The 19,254-nt window shown below is 32.7% G+C and overlaps 1 protein-coding gene across 1 annotated transcript in view; it reads left to right on the top strand.

The window, feature by feature from the left end:
* Positions 1-19,254, top strand: part of MAN2A1 (mannosidase alpha class 2A member 1) — a 180,702-nt gene that overhangs the window by 150,015 nt on the left and 11,433 nt on the right. The window contains exons 18-20 of the mRNA XM_051994766.1: positions 4,887-5,028; positions 6,938-7,071; positions 16,813-17,007. Of these exons, the coding sequence (XP_051850726.1) occupies positions 4,887-5,028; positions 6,938-7,071; positions 16,813-17,007 (471 nt within the window). The remainder of the gene's footprint in view (positions 1-4,886; positions 5,029-6,937; positions 7,072-16,812; positions 17,008-19,254) is intronic.

Below are 19,254 nucleotides of genomic sequence, written 5' to 3'. Positions count from 1 at the left end.
TTTTCAGCATTCGTCATTTACCTTTTATTGTTATCTTAGCCAGTTTGATTGAGTATAAGCTGAATTTTTAGTGAAAAGTTTTTACATAAAATGTAAAAACAATTTTATGAGATTCCTCAAAATAAATTAAATAATTAAAGGGATAGTATGTATGCATTTACATTGAAACTTCTTAACATTTGCATAATTTTGTATTTTTTTTATTAGATATTTCAAAGAGTGAATAAAAGTTGACTGATTGAATACATTTGTTAAGCAGCTTCTGTGTACTAAATACTATTCTAATTACAAATAAAAACATGGAACTTAAAATTCAGTAAGAATTCAACTAAAATTCAACAAGGATGAACCACCTTTTCCAGTAATAATATCATTGTTTTGGTTACTGTTCCAGAGAAGAAGTAGAGAGCCTGGAAGAGAAAACATAGGAATAGGATTATTGTGCTCAGCTTTTAAAACCCTATGCAACTTTGTTTTTACTCCCTTTATTCACAGCCTTATTGGACATAACTCATCTTTTAAATTTTAGTAAGGCCAAACTGACCTAACTCATTTTTGACACTTTGATCTTTGATCTCTGTGCCTTTGTTTTGGTTATTTCTTAATGCCTGGAAAGTTTTTCCACCCTAACTCTGCTTTATAAGGTTCCCTTTCTTCCTTTAAGACATAGCTCATACACTTATCTTCAGAATGAGACCTTTCCTTGTTCCTTGACTACTAATGACCTCTTTCCCTAGCTAGTTTGTATATATTTGCATTTATTAATTTAATATTTATGTTGGATACATTTTTATATGCCCTTTTCATTAAAATGTAACCTTCTTACAATTTTCATTTTTTTGAAATTTTTTCAAAATTTCATTATTTTATTCTTTGTATTTGTATCTCCTGTAGTTAGCATAATTCCTGATGCATAGTAAATGTTTTATAAATACTTTTTGATTGATTGTTTAGTGCCTCAAAGGCAAAAAGTAGTGGAGCTGAGATTTAAGATTAGGCCCTCTGACCCTAAAAACAATTAACTTTTTTATGTACAATTCTTGAAGAAGAACATCACATGTTCAGTTTAAACTCAGTTTTGCACAGAAATGGTCAAACTTTTCCTCTTGCTATCATCCAAAATTGTCGCACAATAAACAAATCTGAAATTTCTGTGTCTTATCAAAACATCCTTTCATTTTATCTATCCCTAGTACTAACTCCTTATAAACTTAATCTTTTTGACCTCACCATGAACTCTGTTTCTTTTCATGCGTTAGCATCCTTTCAAATCATCTTTCTTCCTCTAGGTAGCCCCTTCCTTACTCTTACCTTTCCTCCCTTCCTCTCTTTTATCCTTCCTTCTTTTCTTCCTTCTCTCTTCCCTTCCTCCCTTATTTTACTCATTTAGTTAAGCTTTGATTCCTAGTTTGATTCTTCAGAATTCTTTAATCAGTTTCATTCTTCAATGTAATCTCTAATTCCTTGTCCCTTTATTGTTTCACACTGTTCATACCTTGCCAAACCTTATCAATTCTACTCTTCACTATCTGTCTTTTTCTCTAACAAACAAAAGTTTCTTTTAGTTCTTTCTTTTTTTTTTTCTTCCTTTTTTTCCCCTCCCTCCCTCCCTCGCTCCGTTCCTCCCCCTTCTTTCTTCCCTTCCTTTCTCCCTCCTGCCTTCATAGGGAATGGATCTGCAGGAAACTACAGCTATGCTAACTTGGTCTACTCCAATATAGTTTCCACTAGGTCCTTGCTGCAATATAATAGTCCTTGTTGTCCTAATTTGTTTTCTATCGCATGTTAGGAAGTTCTCAGACTTCCTATCTTTTCATTATCAACCTATTTATCTGTTTTCCAACGAATGTTATATTCACAGTACTAAACTATTTTTAATTCATAGATGAGGAAGGAATGTGAACTTTTCTGCCACATACCAAATATTTGTAGTTAACCTACAAACTTTGAAAACAGGGAATAGAGCAAAGTGGATAGAAAGTAAAGTACCTTATTTGTAGTTAACCTACAAACTTTGAAAACAGGGAATAGAGCAAAGTGGATAGAAAGTAAAGTACCTTAAAAGTAAGAAAAGTTCAAAGTTAAGTTCTGCCTCTGTAGCAGTAGCTATTTGATCAAGATTAAATCTTCCCACCTCTTAATGCTGCTGGCATCTCTCTAAGAGACAAGTACAATATCCAATATCCCACTGAGGCACTTCTGGGAGAAAGAATATAGTTCAAATATAAACACTCAATGACTTAAACAGCATCCAGAAATTGAGAAAGAGTTGGGACAAGGAGTTTAGCTCCTTTCCCAAGATTATATAGTGGTAGCTATAGCCAGACTACAAGAGAATAAAACTAAACACCGCCTGCTTAAGAGTGATGGAGGGGACTTTCAGAGCCTAAAATCTGATATAGAAAATGTGAATAACCAGAAAAAGATAGCAAACAATGATGAGGGGATTGCAGAAGCCTGAAATGTAAGCTTAAAAAAAAGTAGTAATACCATTGCAACTGTCAGCAGAATCTTATAGGGGAAAAAACACACTAGTTAATAAAAATGAAGCATATTACAAAAATGAATGAATTAAAAAAAAATGAAAGGGTAAAATAGCTTAGAGTAGTAGATAGAAAAACTTCAACTAAGTAGTGGATTCCTTGGAAAACAGAATGAATCAAATAACTCAGTGACTAGATGAGATAAAAAAATTAAAAAAAACATTCAAATGATTGGAAAAATAGAAAGTGTAAGGCATCTATCATCAAAAATATTTCTTAGAAAATAGGTCAAAGAGAAAAATCTAAGAATAATTCTGTTTCCTGAAAACCATGATCAATCTAAAATCCAGAAGCTATAATCACTTAAAAAAATTATTCAGATCCATTACTATCTCAAGATAGTGAAAATTAAAAGAATATACTGACCACATCAAACTTTAAAGTGACCCTGGAATGTCAAAGCCAATCATCCAGACTTCCAAATGTAATAGTATTATAGGTTTAGGGGATCAAACATTTCCTCCCATCCTAAAATGCAGTTTGGACTCTTGTACCCTTTGAATTGGAAGACAGATTTGAGTTATACTGGAAAGTTTTGAGAAGGATTCAGTCTGTGAAAAACAGACTGAGAGGAAGAAGAACATGAGTTGGGCAGCAATAGCAATGGGATAGATGGCATACTTCCATGGCAACTTGAGACTTAACAAACATACATGGGGAGAAACAGAGTCATAAGAGGAAGGAGAGAGAGAAGAGCTCAGCTTCAGTGGAAATGGGAAAAGTAAATGATTGCTTTATATATAATGAAATTATCAAGTTAGTAAGATATATTATTATATACTTAGTTTATTCTTAGGGAATAACCATTCCAAAGTTATCTGCAAAATCAAATTGACATTGCATTAAATTTCCATCTCAGTCTTAGAATTATTCTTAAAACGAGGCTTTGTGCTATTGTTACATTAACAACTTTTCTTGTTAAACAAATTCCATTATTAAAAAATAATAATAAAAGAATGAAAAGGACCTGAGTATGTCAGGTTATTCTTTATAATGAGTGAATGTTCTGTCTCAGAACAATATAATTTAGGAGAGAGTAGGTACTATTTTGTTTTTATATTGATTTTTGTATTCTTAGCACCTAGCATAGTGACTTTATGTAGTAGTTTAATAAATATTTATTGAATTTAATTGGAAATATTGAAGAAAGTAGGTGGAGTTTGGTATTCAAAGGGCTGATCTTCTGACCATAGAATTTATTCAAGAATCAGCTAGAAGGGATATTAGACATCTATTCAATACTCTCATTTTATGGGTGAGAAAACTGAGACATGGTAAAGTTAAGTGACTTGCCCAGAATTAAATAGGTAATTAGAAATAGAGTTTATATTTAAAACTAGGATCTCTTACTTTAAGATCATATATGCTATAATTAAATTAGCTCATATTCTATAATTAAAATGACACTGGAACCAATTATTGACTATGATCTTACAGGAATTAATTCCCTCCTTTGGGCCATAATAATGTTGCCTATACAATGATAGTTTGGATACAGTGGACCTGAAAATCCCTTACAACTTTTACATTTTCTGTTTTAAAAGGATTTATTCAGACTTAGGCTGGAGTTATAGTTTCTTTTTCCTCTTTTAAGAGTAGTGTCATGGGTTCAGTTTCTGCACATTAAATAAATCAAGAAACTGTCCAGTCAGAAGCAAAATAGCATATTGAACTAACCTCCCTTTAATAAGAAAGAATAAATATTGAATTGATATTTAGGTACAAATATGCTTTGGAATCTAATTCAGTAGATATTTGATAGTTATATAATGTCTATTTTTTAAAATCACAAAATATTAATAAAAATAGTAAGCATTTTAACATGCTTGTCATAATTAATAGGTATTTCTGGAAACAAACTCAAGGTTAATAGTAATTTTCAAAAAGGCATATGATTTTAAACTTGGATATGCAGCTGTTCTGTTTAGAGTTCAATTCCAGGCTTAGATTGTAAACATTTTAATCCTGTTACAATTTGGTTTATGCATATGTTAAGGTTCTAAAATTTTGTTGAATATCCCTCTTCGATTTTAGCCTTATTATTTTTAAAAAGTAGGAACATTCTGATGTCCTTATAACTCATCCACCTTTCTCAAAAATGCTAGTGGCTCTTTGTCTTTTTCCTCAAATTCCTTTTAAATAAATTCTATTTCATTAAAAAAAAAGTTCTTTGAAACAAAAATGGCTTTGTAAAAGAGAAATGTTGATTACTGTCATAAACATATTTAAATAGGCATAGCATTGTACTTTTCATTATAGTTAATACAAAGTCATTCACATTTCCATTACATAAGTATGTCAATATCAGTTGAATTTGTAAAAGAATAACTTTTTATATTATAGATTCAGCCTAGAGTGACGATGAGCAAATTACCTATTCAAGCAAATTTCTACCCAATGACTACAATGTCTTATATCCAAGATGATGGGTTTCGTTTGACACTTCTTGCTGCCCAGTCTTTAGGTGTTGCAAGTTTTAAAAGTGGTATGTATTATTTTTCCTTGCTTTACTTTTCTAAAGATTCAAATATTCAAATGCTGTGTTACTTTTGATAAAAATATCAGGAATCTTTTTTCTTTTCTTTTCCTTGAGAAAAGTAAGGGTTTTTTCAAGACCAGGGAATATACACTTTTTATTTAAATGTCTTTAAACTATTTTGAAGTATATTGTAATTCCTTGCTTTGGCTAGTTAAAAATGGATGGGGCAGGGACAAAAAAAGGATGGAAGGAAGAAAGATAAAAAAATAGCAAACATGAGGGGAAGAAAAGAAAAGAGTTAAAAATTACCAAATCTACCCTTTTAATTTTATAGATACAGAGAGTAAGGCCAAGAAACTACCAGATTTACATGATCTTTCCCCCATCCTTTAATCCGGTTCTAGCCGAATCCTCACTTGCTCATTGTTTGGGTTTTGACACCTCTAAATAAAAATTGTTTCTATTCTGGCCAGAAACCCTGAAGATGATTCCCTCCCAGATTGATTCTTTTGACTAGGCAAACTGACCATTTTTTCCTTCAACTCGTACCTAGCCTTAAATGACGGAATAGGTATTACCTCAAACTGAGTCGTGGGAAAGCCCTTAACTTAAAAAGGCTAAGGTCTTTAATTGTATCTGCAGCATTGTATACAGAGCCATCTCTTGCTGCTGGATTCAGATGACCCTGTAAGAGAGAGTAAGGCTGATGACTGCACAGTTCTTCCTCATTTAAATCTAGCTTACTTTCAAGACAAGATGTCACTTTGCTGATGTCATTGGTCTACTTCAAGAATGAAGGATTACCAGCAACAATCTGTAAGAGTTCATATAGTCAGTATGTGTCAGGGCTGGTACTTGTTCAAGTGCCCAGACTGAAAGCAACAGACCCCTTTTTCCTTTGAAGCTTGACTCTTTTAACTTAAATACTTAACATCTTTTTATATATTTTTACTGTATAATGTATCTTTATAAATCTTTATAATTTATTGAAAAAAGTCCAGTTATATGTTGTATATGTTGAAGAAAATTCAGTCTACAACATATAGATTGGATTTCCTTCAATAACAATTTATATCTTTATATTTATTTATTTTATTTATATATTGATTTCTATCTTTATAATTAAAGATTTTTCTATTTTAGATGATATTAGTTGCTAAATTTTTTTGAACATTTGATTTTTGGCATACTTTCTTTTAAATCATCTTTAGCTAAATTATCTTCAAATGAAACATAGGGTTTTGTTGTTGGTGGTGGTGGTGGTAGGTTTTTTTTTTTTTAAATCAAATATGATCTTGTTGACATAAGAAATTCCTGAAGAGATATGTCTTGTTCCAATGCAGATCAATACCTTCTCTCCAAACTTATTATCTTTACTAGTAAGTTTCTCAAATCACTAAAAAGTTGATTACTTTTTCTAGGGTCATATAAGTCAATATATCTTAGAGGCAGTATTTGAACTAAGGTCTTTCTAATTCTAAAACCAGTTCTCTATCCATTGTGTAACACTGGCCTCAAAAATATTCAGCAAAAAAAAAATTGATAAAATAATTCATACAGAGTTTTGGACTTGCATTGTGCTTTACACATGCTATTTTTATCTGACCTGAATAACTGTGGTATGGGTGCTATATTGTACCCATTTTAAGCACAAGAAATGAAGACAGATATGTTAAGTAATTTGTTTAGGATCATATATCTCAAGTTTCTAAAATAGGATTTCACTTCAGGTTTTCTTAACTTCAATTTGAGCTTTCTCTTCACTTTGTCACCTAGATTGCTTTTAAGTGGCATAATATATATTCAGTTTAATTCTTGATTTGGATATTAGTGATAGAAATCGGCACAATTATGGATTAATCATTCCAACTAGTATAAAATGCTATTATCAAAATAAACATTGTTTCTTTTTCAGGGCAAATTGAAGTTGTCATGGATCGTCGCCTCATGCAAGATGATTATCGTGGCCTTGGACAAGGTGTACAAGATAACAAGATTACAGCTAATTTATTTCGAATTCTATTAGAAAAAAGAAATGGAATTAACACGGTAGGAAGAGTTCTGTGACAGTTTTCTTGTTTGTTTTTCTCTGGTGAAAATCTTGGGAACTTTTAAATTTTGAGATTTTCTGGTATGGTGGAGGAACCAAGATGTTCTAAAAAATTTATTAGATTGCACTCTTAAAAATCTAAAACATTGCTATCACATGATCATCTGAATAGATACAGAAAAAGCCTTTAATAAAGTACAACACTTTTATGCTAAAAAACATTCAAAGTATAAGCATAGAAGGATTTTTTTTTAATATTACAGAAAGCATCTATCCAAAATGAAAAGCAATAATTATATGCAATGGGATTACCCCAAAAAGTTTTCCAACAAATATGAGTGAAGCAAAGATGCTACTCTCCCTACTATTATTTCATATTCTTCTGGAAATGCTTATAACAGTGGAAAGATAAAAAAAATTAAGACATAAAAATAGGTGAAGAGGAGATATAAAATTATCCTTATTTACTGATGATATGTAGGTAGACTTGGAAAATCCTGGGAAATCAGAAATAGTAGTCTAGGCATTTAATAACTTCAACAAAACTATAAGCTACAAAATAAATTCTCTAAAGTTATTACATTTCTACATAATAATAGTAAATCCCAAGAAGGAATAATAGGGAAATTGCATTCTAAAAACTACAAAATACATAACATAACTGGGAATCAACATACCGAAGCAAAAAAATCTGGAATACCAAAGAAAATGATATAGCATGAAAAATAGCAATTAGTTTTGGTAGTATTGTCATTTTTGTTACATTGGCATCGTCTATTTATTATTTTATTTTATACTTCTTAAAGGAATTTTTTTGTAAGTCTACACAAATGTATACAATCTATGCAAATCTATACAAAGTAAATCAATATAAGTCTTTTATGTACTAAATGTTTAAGACAGAATCTTATAATTCCTAGACTTGCAATGCACAAATAAATTTTCCTGGTCTCAGTTAATTAGAATAAATTTAATGAGGAACTTTAAGAAATATTTATCTTAACATAAATCTTAAAATATTTTCTCTAAAACTTTCAAAATGCTGATAGGAGGTTTTGATTCTCAACATTTACATCCATTTCCTTCATTTAATTAAATAAATTTGGGTGGAGTGTTGGGCAATTGTGTGTGTGTGTCTTGTCTATCTGTGTGTACGTGTGTTTGTTTATCTATGTATCTATCTCTATCTCCCTACCTACATTCCTAACTTCCTAAATACCTTTTTTCTTTGTTTGTCTTTACATATCAGGACAGCATATCTGCAAGGGAGTGAGTGCCAAAAGATAAATGGAAATGAGAGTGTGAAAGATCTTAACTTTGTAGGTCTTAGCAGCTTTTAATAATTATAACCCATAAATAATTTTTAGTAGGATAAAGAAAAAAATTGATATTTCAGGCTAAATTGATACTTGGCCAGAGAGGCTTAAAAAAAAAAAAAATTAAGAGAGCAGCATTACAAGAAAGAATAGAATGAAGGAGAACAGTAACTTAGCAGAAACAAAGTTTGCAGAAAGCTCAGGAAGGATCAGTATTGAGAAATGGATCTTATTTTTGGCCTTAAAGTTATTGGTAACTTTGGAGAGTGCAATTTCAATATAGTTATGCGATCAGTAGCTAGATTGTAGAGGGGTTGGGAAAGGGGACATAGACAAATTAGAAAATAATCTAAAAGATAGGAACTGACTTTCCCTAGGGTCATAAAGTGGAACTGAATTTCTAGACAATGATCCTTCCCTTTTACTATGTCAACAAAAATTGGTATGACTCTTATTGCAGATTGGAAATAGAAAATGATCAAAGAGACAAGTAGCTATAGGAAATGGGAAGGGGTGTTATCATAGATACAGTGTGAAGGAGTTGGCTTTTGAGAGAACTAAAAGGGTCAACTCTTAATCAGAGACCAGATGAGAAAATAGAACAAAAGGCAAATAACCTCTATGTTCTCAGTAACTTGTGTGGCAAAAGGCATTAGAATGGAAAAAATTTGGAACAACTGTGATATGTTCCTTAGGTAATTAAAGAAGAATAAAATTATTTCATTGTGACAGTTTGTGGTCAGATGAGATTGAATATTGAAAATTTGTCACTGACTCAGTCACACAATTATGTTATTGAAATCAAGAAGAGAAATGGTAGGGGTAATAGCAACTGGTGTTTGACAAGTTGTGATCAGCAACAGTACAAAGAACTGGAGAATGGAAGAGAGTATATTGTTGAACTAATTAATTTATAGGATTATCATGATTTGGAAGGGAAGAAAATGAAGTCAAAATAACAATTGTGTCCTCAGAGAACACTAAGGAATATAAGCATTAGAAAAGTGGAAGTTATAGAAAGGATAAAAAAATAGATTTAGAGAAAATAAGGGACAAATGAAAGGAATAGGAGTTGGTGATCCATAATTTCAGAATCCTTGAGCATGAAAATGGAACATATGGGATGCTAGTGAGATCAGGGTTAGTGCCATATGAGTATGACACACACTAAAATAGATACCTTCACTTTCTTATTCATATCCCTTAAAATCAAACTTCTGATCTCATATTTGCACTAAAACTTCCATTATCTTAATTGTAAAATCCCGTGGCCTTTTCTCAATCTTCATTCTCCTTGACCTCTCTGTGGCATTTGACACTGCTGGATCACTTTCTCCTCTTTGACATTTTTTTTTGAGTTTTTGCTTCCTCTTTTGTATCCTACTTATCTGATTATTTCTGTCTTTTTTTGCTAGATCCTCATCCAGATTATTTCCTTTAACAATAGCTTTTCCAAAGGAAGCTGTCGTAGATCATCTTCTCTTCTCTTTCTATAATACTTCTCTTGGTGATCTTGTCAGATCCAGTGGATTCAGACCTATCTTGCTCTCATTTTTCTACTGATCTCCACTTTCAAATTTTCTTTCACATTTGTCATTCAAAAATTCAGCCTGGATATCCAGTAGACATCTTAAACACAAGATGTCTAAAACTGAATTCTCATTATCTGTCTCCTAAATCTTCTCTTCCCTGTTATAACTGAGGGTAATTCCATCCTTCCAATCCCTCAGGCTTGCCACCTTGGTGTCATCCTTGATGCCTCACCATCTGTCACTTTATTTCTAATCTGTTTCTAGCATCTATTTATTCCTCCTTTTTAACATCTTTTCAGTATACTCTCTTTTCACATTGCCATTGTTCATCTGCTAGGGGTCAAACTGGCTCCTGGCTCTTGGCTCTTCCCACTCCAGTCCATCTTCCCTTCAGCACCAGAGTGACTTCCCAATGATTCAGATCTGACCTGTCACCTAACTACTCAATAAATTTCAAAGTTCTCTATCACCTCTAAGATCAGATTACAAAATGCTTTGTTTGATATTCACAGTCCTTCATAATCTAACCTCCTCTTAATTTTTTCAGTCTTTTTAACCTTATTCTCTTTCACACACTCTTTGTGACACTGGCCTCCTTGCTGTTCCATGAATAAGACACTTCCTCTCTCAGCTGTGCGTATTTTTTCTGGCTGTCCCCCATGCCTAGAATATCCCTCCCTCCTTATTTCTGCTTGTTGGCTTCTCTAAATTCCAATTAAAATTCCATCCTTTTCTGAAAGTCATCTCCAACCTCTCTTAAGGTTAGTGTCTTATTTTTTCTCCCTATTTGTCCGTATGTAGCTTGTTTTATCTATGACCCTTAGATTACAAATTCCATGCGGACAGGTTCTGTCTTTTGCTACTTTTTGTGGCCCCAGTACTTAACAAAGTTTCTGGTGTGTGGTAATATTAGATGCTTAATGGATTATCATGATTCGGAAGGGAAGAAAATGAAGTCAAAATAACAATTGTGTCCTCAGAGAACACTAAGGAATATAAACATTAGAAAAGTGGAAGTTATAGAAAGGATAAAAAAATAGATTTAGAGAAAATAAGGGACAAATGAAAGGAATAGGAGTTGGTGATCCATAATTTCAGAATCCTTGAGCATGAAAATGGAACATATGGGATGCTAGTGAGATCAGGGTTAGTGCCATATGAGTATGACACACACTAAAATAGATACCTTCACTTTCTTATTCATATCCCTTAAAATCAAACTTCTGATCTCATATTTGCACTAAAACTTCCATTATCTTAATTGTAAAATCCCGTGGCCTTTTCTCAATCTTCATTCTCCTTGACCTCTCTGTGGCATTTGACACTGCTGGATCACTTTCTCCTCTTTGACATTTTTTTTTGAGTTTTTGCTTCCTCTTTTGTATCCTACTTATCTGATTATTTCTGTCTTTTTTTGCTAGATCCTCATCCAGATTATTTCCTTTAACAATAGCTTTTCCAAAGGAAGCTGTCGTAGATCATCTTCTCTTCTCTTTCTATAATACTTCTCTTGGTGATCTTGTCAGATCCAGTGGATTCAGACCTATCTTGCTCTCATTTTTCTACTGATCTCCACTTTCAAATTTTCTTTCACATTTGTCATTCAAAAATTCAGCCTGGATATCCAGTAGACATCTTAAACACAAGATGTCTAAAACTGAATTCTCATTATCTGTCTCCTAAATCTTCTCTTCCCTGTTATAACTGAGGGTAATTCCATCCTTCCAATCCCTCAGGCTTGCCACCTTGGTGTCATCCTTGATGCCTCACCATCTGTCACTTTATTTCTAATCTGTTTCTAGCATCTATTTATTCCTCCTTTTTAACATCTTTTCAGTATACTCTCTTTTCACATTGCCATTGTTCATCTGCTAGGGGTCAAACTGGCTCCTGGCTCTTGGCTCTTCCCACTCCAGTCCATCTTCCCTTCAGCACCAGAGTGACTTCCCAATGATTCAGATCTGACCTGTCACCTAACTACTCAATAAATTTCAAAGTTCTCTATCACCTCTAAGATCAGATTACAAAATGCTTTGTTTGATATTCACAGTCCTTCATAATCTAACCTCCTCTTAATTTTTTCAGTCTTTTTAACCTTATTCTCTTTCACACACTCTTTGTGACACTGGCCTCCTTGCTGTTCCATGAATAAGACACTTCCTCTCTCAGCTGTGCGTATTTTTTCTGGCTGTCCCCCATGCCTAGAATATCCCTCCCTCCTTATTTCTGCTTGTTGGCTTCTCTAAATTCCAATTAAAATTCCATCCTTTTCTGAAAGTCATCTCCAACCTCTCTTAAGGTTAGTGTCTTATTTTTTCTCCCTATTTGTCCGTATGTAGCTTGTTTTATCTATGACCCTTAGATTACAAATTCCATGCAGACAGGTTCTGTCTTTTGCTACTTTTTGTGGCCCCAGTACTTAACAAAGTTTCTGGTGTGTGGTAATATTAGATGCTTAATGGATTTTTTTTGACTGACTAGGGAAAAGTAAATATGAGTTAAGAAAGTTAGAGAAGCCAGAATGTTTGAGAATACATTATAATCAGAACTGAAGTACCTTTGTATAAGAAAAGGGGTTGGTATAGAGAGAGAAACTGAACAAAGGAAACCAGAAAGTTTTAGGGTAGGTAACTGCCACCACAATTTGTATGGATCAACAGAAAGGAGTTCCACAAAGCAGAATAAAAGGAAAGGTAGAGAGTTGGATAGAGTAGGTGTTAAAATCCTTACAAAGTGATAAGTCAGTTGCCTAATTTAGATGATACTTAGCAAATCCTCTAGTTCACTAATGTATTTAAGTACTCATTGGAGTTCACAAATATGGGAGATTCACTAAGTTAACTTTATAACTTTGTGAATTCACACCTCCCTTAATCCCTCCCTCAGAGGAGGAGTCAAATTTAGGAGTATTTGGATTCAAGTTTTGACACAAAAACTGCAATACTAAGTAAGTCACTTAATCACATAGGCTTCAGGAAGGTCTTTGACTATAATTTGTAGAGCAGGTACTGATTTTTGTAGGCAGAAGGTATTTTCATTGGAAACTCCTGATAACAATGAAATTTAAAAAAAAATTTGTGAATATTATTATTTTTTTAATTTAATTAAAATGATTTAATTAAAGGCTATATAAAAGGAAGGAATGTATTTGCAAGCAACTTTAAAAGGTATGGAATTTCAAGACATATTTAAATTTTTTTTTGACTTTCTATTTTTGCTTTGTAATTTTGTTGACATGACTACAGTTAGCTATCAGCTTAGGGCATGCTCCTTTCTGATGACAGAACTAACCCATAATTAATTAACTTATGTGAGCTTACACAAATTGTATGACATTTGATCCCAGATCTTGACTAAGCTAGTCTTTTAAATTTCATAGACTTGAGATAACGTGCTCATTTTCACCTATGAGGGAATAAAGAAATGATCACTTCTTTGTTCTTTTTGTACATCTTATCCTACAGGCTACTAGGATTTTATTTTATGCTTCTGTTACTGATGCACATAATTTCAAGTCAATATTGGAATACTAATCATTTTTTTTCCTAGTAATGAGAGATGCATTCAAATTTCTTTTTGGAACTTAGCTGGTAACTAAGCATAATCATTTTCTGGGCATAGTGAAATATGTTTTTTACTTGTTGAGGTCCAATTACCTTAAATTTGATTTAAAGTCCGTTCATGGAGTGTATTCTATATTTGTTTTAACTTGGTATTTGTGATTCATGTAGTATTTTACCACATAAGGAAACTATGCTTTTAATATTTGTGTTTTTAAGTATGCATATATGTATACATTTATATTACAGTATAGAAATAATGATAACACTTGATATAGCAGCATTGCATAAACATTTATGCATGCAAAATCATTTTTTCTCTTCTGACAATAAAATGAGAACAAAGCATGGAGCAGAATTTGACAAGTCAAATTAGATGTTTTAAATATGTCATTTTAGTTTTATATCATATAAAAAAATTTTAAAGTGTGGTATTTTCTATGCAAGTATATAGTTTTGGGTGGATATACATGAAGTTAAAATCTACTTTTATTAAACAGAAAATCATAAGCCTAATATAATAAGATAAAGTCCTTTGAAGAAATGAAACTCTCTTCAGCCTATCCTTCATATCCTTTTCTAATTGATTGTCTCATATACATTTAATACCTCTCCAAAACTCTTCCAAATAGATTCAGAAGATACCAAGAAAATCACTGTTGAGTCATTTTTTCTGAGCCCAGGTCAGCAGAGGGAGACAGATTTTTGTATGCGGGGGAAAAAGGGTAATGGCAGATATGTTCTGGGTGGAACATTCCTGTGTACAAAAAGGCGGAGGGAGGTCCCAGACTCATAGAAGGCACCATGTATGGAACATACATACTAACCAGAAATTTTGTCAGCCAGTGCCCAGTTTAAGGTTATAAATCTTAAGCTGGCAAGGCCTGATCAAGGCTGGTGATTGCAGACCCTAGGTAAAGAGAGGAACAAGCTCAAACATAAGTAGTGGCAATGTGACTTAGATACTTAGGTGCAGAGCAGGGTCTCACTTCAGCTTCTAATCCAAACTTTCAGAGAAAAAACTAGTGCAGGAACCTCAGACCGAAGGGGAGCCAGAAGTCCTGTCACTCTGAACCAGTAGAACTTCCCAGTTGTTGGGTTATAAAATGGTGAAGGGTACAGTTTCAGAGAAGCCTTGGAAGACTTTTGTGAACTGACGTAATAGTTAGTCAATAGAACCAAATAAATAGTTTATACCATGACAGTATTGTAAAGATAGATAACTTCAAAAGAGGGTTTGGTTGTGTTTCTGAGGCTGCTGGAGCACAGCGGAGTCAGAAAAACTCGAGTTCAGATACAACGCTAGTTTTTTTTTGACCATGGTCAAATCACTTGATCTTTTTCTGTTTCAATTTTCTAATCTGTAAAATGATAATAACAGTAATAACAACAACAATAAGAAGAATAGCACCTATGTCTCAGGGTTTTGTTGTGAGGGTTAAATGAAGAAATATTTGATGAGTATTCAACACAATATCTGACATGTAGGTGCTATATAAATGTTAGTGTTTTTTTTTTTTGCTATTATTAGTCAGAATTAATGAAAAAATATGCTACCCATTTCTTGATAAAGAAGTATAAGAATTATAATTCAAATTATGTATGGATGTGTGTTGTATTTCTATATGTGAGTGTGTTTATAGAAGTGTATATATATATATAAAGTTTTGTTGTATATATTATTTATATACTTGCATATGTTATATATGATTATATTACATATCTAGAGTGCAAAACGAGACACATATCTTTAAATATAATTGTTTATATGTATGTATATATACAAATACACAAGCACACCTGTGTGTATCTATACACACACACACACAATATACACTTACACATATACACATATCTGCATATATACACACATATACATACATACATTTCTGCAATCTAGATGAGGGGTTGGGAACGTCTAGCCCATGGGCCATATAAGGCCCATGAAATCATTTGCCGAAGCAACTGTAGATAATAATGAAGTAAAAGCTAAGTACAACAACCTCTCACTACTTGAGTCCTATAACTTGATACTTTTGTATGGTCCATGAATATTGTTAAAAATATCCAAATGGCTTTTGGTAGATAAAAGATTCCTCACTCCTGCTCTCATGTGCATCATACACTCATGTATGTATTTAAGTTATAGATGTAGAATAAAGGATATGAATCTATGGATATAATTTATATCTTTCTGGATTTAACTAATGTAAAAGTTTGTTTTGCTTAACTATATGCATCTGTTGCAGGATTTTTGTTTTTCTATAGTCTTAGTTGGGGAGAGGAAGTATTTGAGGTAGGAAGAAGACAGATTTCTTGTTAATTAAAAAAATTAATTAAAAAAAAAGACAAAATACAGGATTCTCTGTTTGACATTTAAAACCCATCACAATCTGGCTCTAGCATAATTTTCCAGGCTTATTCCATATCACTTTTCTCCACATACACTGTGTTCCAGCCATGCTTCCTTACTTGTTCCCTGTATGTGATATTCCATCTCCATCTCTCTGCTATGAATAAGCTGCCCTGCTCACTTCTGCTTCTTAGTATCCCTGATTCTCTTCAAAAAACAAAACAAAACAAAACAAAACAAAACAAAACCCATTGTGATCACCTCTTCTGTGTCAGGCCTATCTTAGTTGCTAGTGTTCTTCCCTTTTGAGATTACTTTGTATTTCATTAACTGTTCATGTTATATATACAACCACAAATAAACTTCTTGAGAACTTGTACTAGACATGGGGAAAAAAAAAAAAAAAACAGAAACTGCTTTTGGCTTTTTTTCCCATGTCTAGTACAATTGATCACTACATAGAAGACATTAATAAATGTTTGGTGAATGAATAGTGGGATAGGTTATTATTTCTATTTCCAAAATCATTTTAAAGGAGTTTAAAATGTTCTTTTCAGCATGTTAATGAAAACTCTGTAGATACCTATTTTTATTACATTGATTGTAAAGATTTAATGATTTAACTCTGGTTCAATAAAAAAAAAGCGCCTAACATTCCCACTGACTTTTGAGTTAGGAGACCTTTGTTCAAACTTCACTGTGCCATTCACTAAGTGTATGGTCTTTGGTTAATTATGTATCCTCTCTGAACCCCAGTTTCCTCATTTATAAAATGACATTTTGGATTGCTTTTTTTTTTTTTTTTTTTTTTTTTTTTTTTTGTAAAAATGCTATAAATGTAGAATTCAAAAGTATAATTTTAAGATTGTGTGTATGGGTACATGTGTGTGCATGCACATACTAATGTGTCTAATATGTATAGAAATGCAAATATACTTAGTTACCAAGTTTCTTTTTTTTTTGTTTGTTTCTCTAATAGAAAGAAGAAGAGAAGTCGGTCAGTTTTCCTTCTCTTCTTAGCCACTTAACATCATCTTTCTTAAACCATCCAGTCATCACAATGACTACAAATCCAGACATCAATATTCCTCACCTCCTGAATGGATTTTCTCCACTTGTATCATCCATGCCTTGTGACATTCATTTAGTTAATCTAAGGACAATACAATCTAAGGTATGTTAATAAGATATGTCTTTAAAGGACAATTGCTTTTGTTGTATTGGGTACAATGTCTTAAATGTTTTAAAACTGAAAATTTTTTGTAAAATTCTCTTGTTCTTTAAATAACAAAAATATTTTTTCCTTTTTTTTAATGATAGCTTTTTATTTACAAGATATATGCATAGGTAATTTTTCAGCCTTGACAGTTGCAAATCCTTTTGTTCCAACTTTTTCCCTCCTTTCCCCCACCCCTTCCCCCAGATGGCAGGTTGACCAGTACATGTTAAATATGTTAAAGTATAAGTTAAATACAATATATGTATATATATTCAAACAGTTATTTTGCTTTATAAAAGGAGTCGGACTTTGAAATAGTGTACAATTACCCTGTGAAGGAAATCAAAAATGCAGGCAGACAAAAATAGAGGGATTGGGAATTCTATGTAGTGGTTCATAGTCACCTCCCAGAGTTCTTTCCTTGGGTGTAGCTGATTCAGTTCATTACTGCTCTTCATCTCATTGCTGAAGATGGCCACGTTCATCAGAATTGATCATCATATAGTATTGTTGTTGAAGTAAGTAATGATCTTCTGATCCTGCTCATTTCACTCAGCATCAGTTCATGTAAATGTCTCCAGGCCTTTCTGAAATCATCCTGCTGGTCATTTCTTACAGAATAGTAATATTCCATAATATTCATATACCACAATTTATTCAGCCATTCTCCAATTGATGGGCATCCATTTATTTTCCAGCTTCTAGCCACTACAAACAAGGCTGCCACAAACATTTTGGCACATACAGGTCCCTTTCCCTTCTTTAGTATCTCTTTGGGGTATAAGCCCAATAGAAACACTGCTGGATCAAAGAGTATGCACAGTTTGATAGCTTTTTGAGCATAGTTCCAAATTGCTCTCCAGATTGTCTGGATGTATTCACAATTCCACCACCAATGTATCAGTGTCCCAGTTTTCCCACATCCCCTCCAACATTCCGCAATATCTTTCCCTATCATTCTAGCCAATCTGACAGGTGTGTAGTGGTATCTCAGAGTTGTCTTAATTTGCATTTCTCTGATTAATAATAACTTGGAGCATCTTTTCATATGGCTAGAAATAGTTTCAATTTCTTCGTCTGAGAATTGTCTGTTCATATCCTTTGACCATTTATCATTTGGAGAATGGCTTGATTGCTTATAAATTAGAGTCAATTCTCTATATATTTTGGAAATGAGGCCTTTATCAGAACCTTTGACTGTAAAAATGTTTTCCCAGTTTATTGCTTTCCTTCTAATCTTGTCTGCATTAGTTTTGTTTGTACAAAAACTTTTCAATGTGATATAATCAAAATTTTCTATTTTGTGGTCAATAGTGATTTCTAGTTCTTCTTTGGTCATAAATTCCTTCCTTTTCCCCAGGTCTGAGAGGTAAACTATCCTATGCTCTTCCAACCTTTTAATAATCTCATTCTTTATGCCTAGGTCATGAACCCATTTTGACCTTATCTTGGTGTATGGTGTTAAGTGTGGGTCAATGCCTAGTTTCTGCCATACTAATTTCCAATTTTCCCAACAATTTTTGTCAAATAGTGAGTTCTTATCCCAAAAGCTGGGGTCTTTGGGTTTGTCAAATACTAAATTATTAAAGTTATTGGCTGTTTTGTCCTTTGAACCTAATCTATTCCATTAATCAACTAGTCTTATTTCTTAGCCAATACCAAATGGTTTTAGTAACCGCTGCTTTATAATATAATTTTAGATCTGGTACAGCTAGGCCACCTTCATTTGAATTTTTTTTCATTAATTCCCTTGAAGTTCTTGACCTTTTGTTTTTCCATATGAACTTTGTTGTTATTTTTTCTAGATCATTAAAATATTTTTTGGGAGTCTGATTGGTATAGCGCTAAATAAATAGATTAGTTCAGGTAGTATTGTCATCATTTGCTCACCCAATCCAAGAGCATTTAATATTTTTCCAATTGGTTAGATAAATAACAAAAATGTTAGTGATAATAATCATACTAACATTTATATAGAATTTTATATACTATTATTATGGTGTTTTAAAGCTTGTGCAATGATTTAGATGTATTATCTCTTTTAATCTTTGTAAAGTAAGTGTTGCTATGAACTTACCTTTACAAATAAGGAAATCTTGGATGAGAGAAATTAATTATGCGTCCAGGGTCATATAACTTATTATGTGTCTGAGTCAGGTTTTATACTCAGGTGTTCCTAGCTCCAAACATCCTCTCAATGAG

Source organism: Antechinus flavipes, chromosome 1 (genome assembly GCF_016432865.1).
Source record: "Antechinus flavipes isolate AdamAnt ecotype Samford, QLD, Australia chromosome 1, AdamAnt_v2, whole genome shotgun sequence".
Taxonomy (NCBI): Eukaryota; Metazoa; Chordata; class Mammalia; order Dasyuromorphia; family Dasyuridae; genus Antechinus; species Antechinus flavipes.
This window is presented reverse-complemented; position numbering and strand designations above follow the sequence as displayed.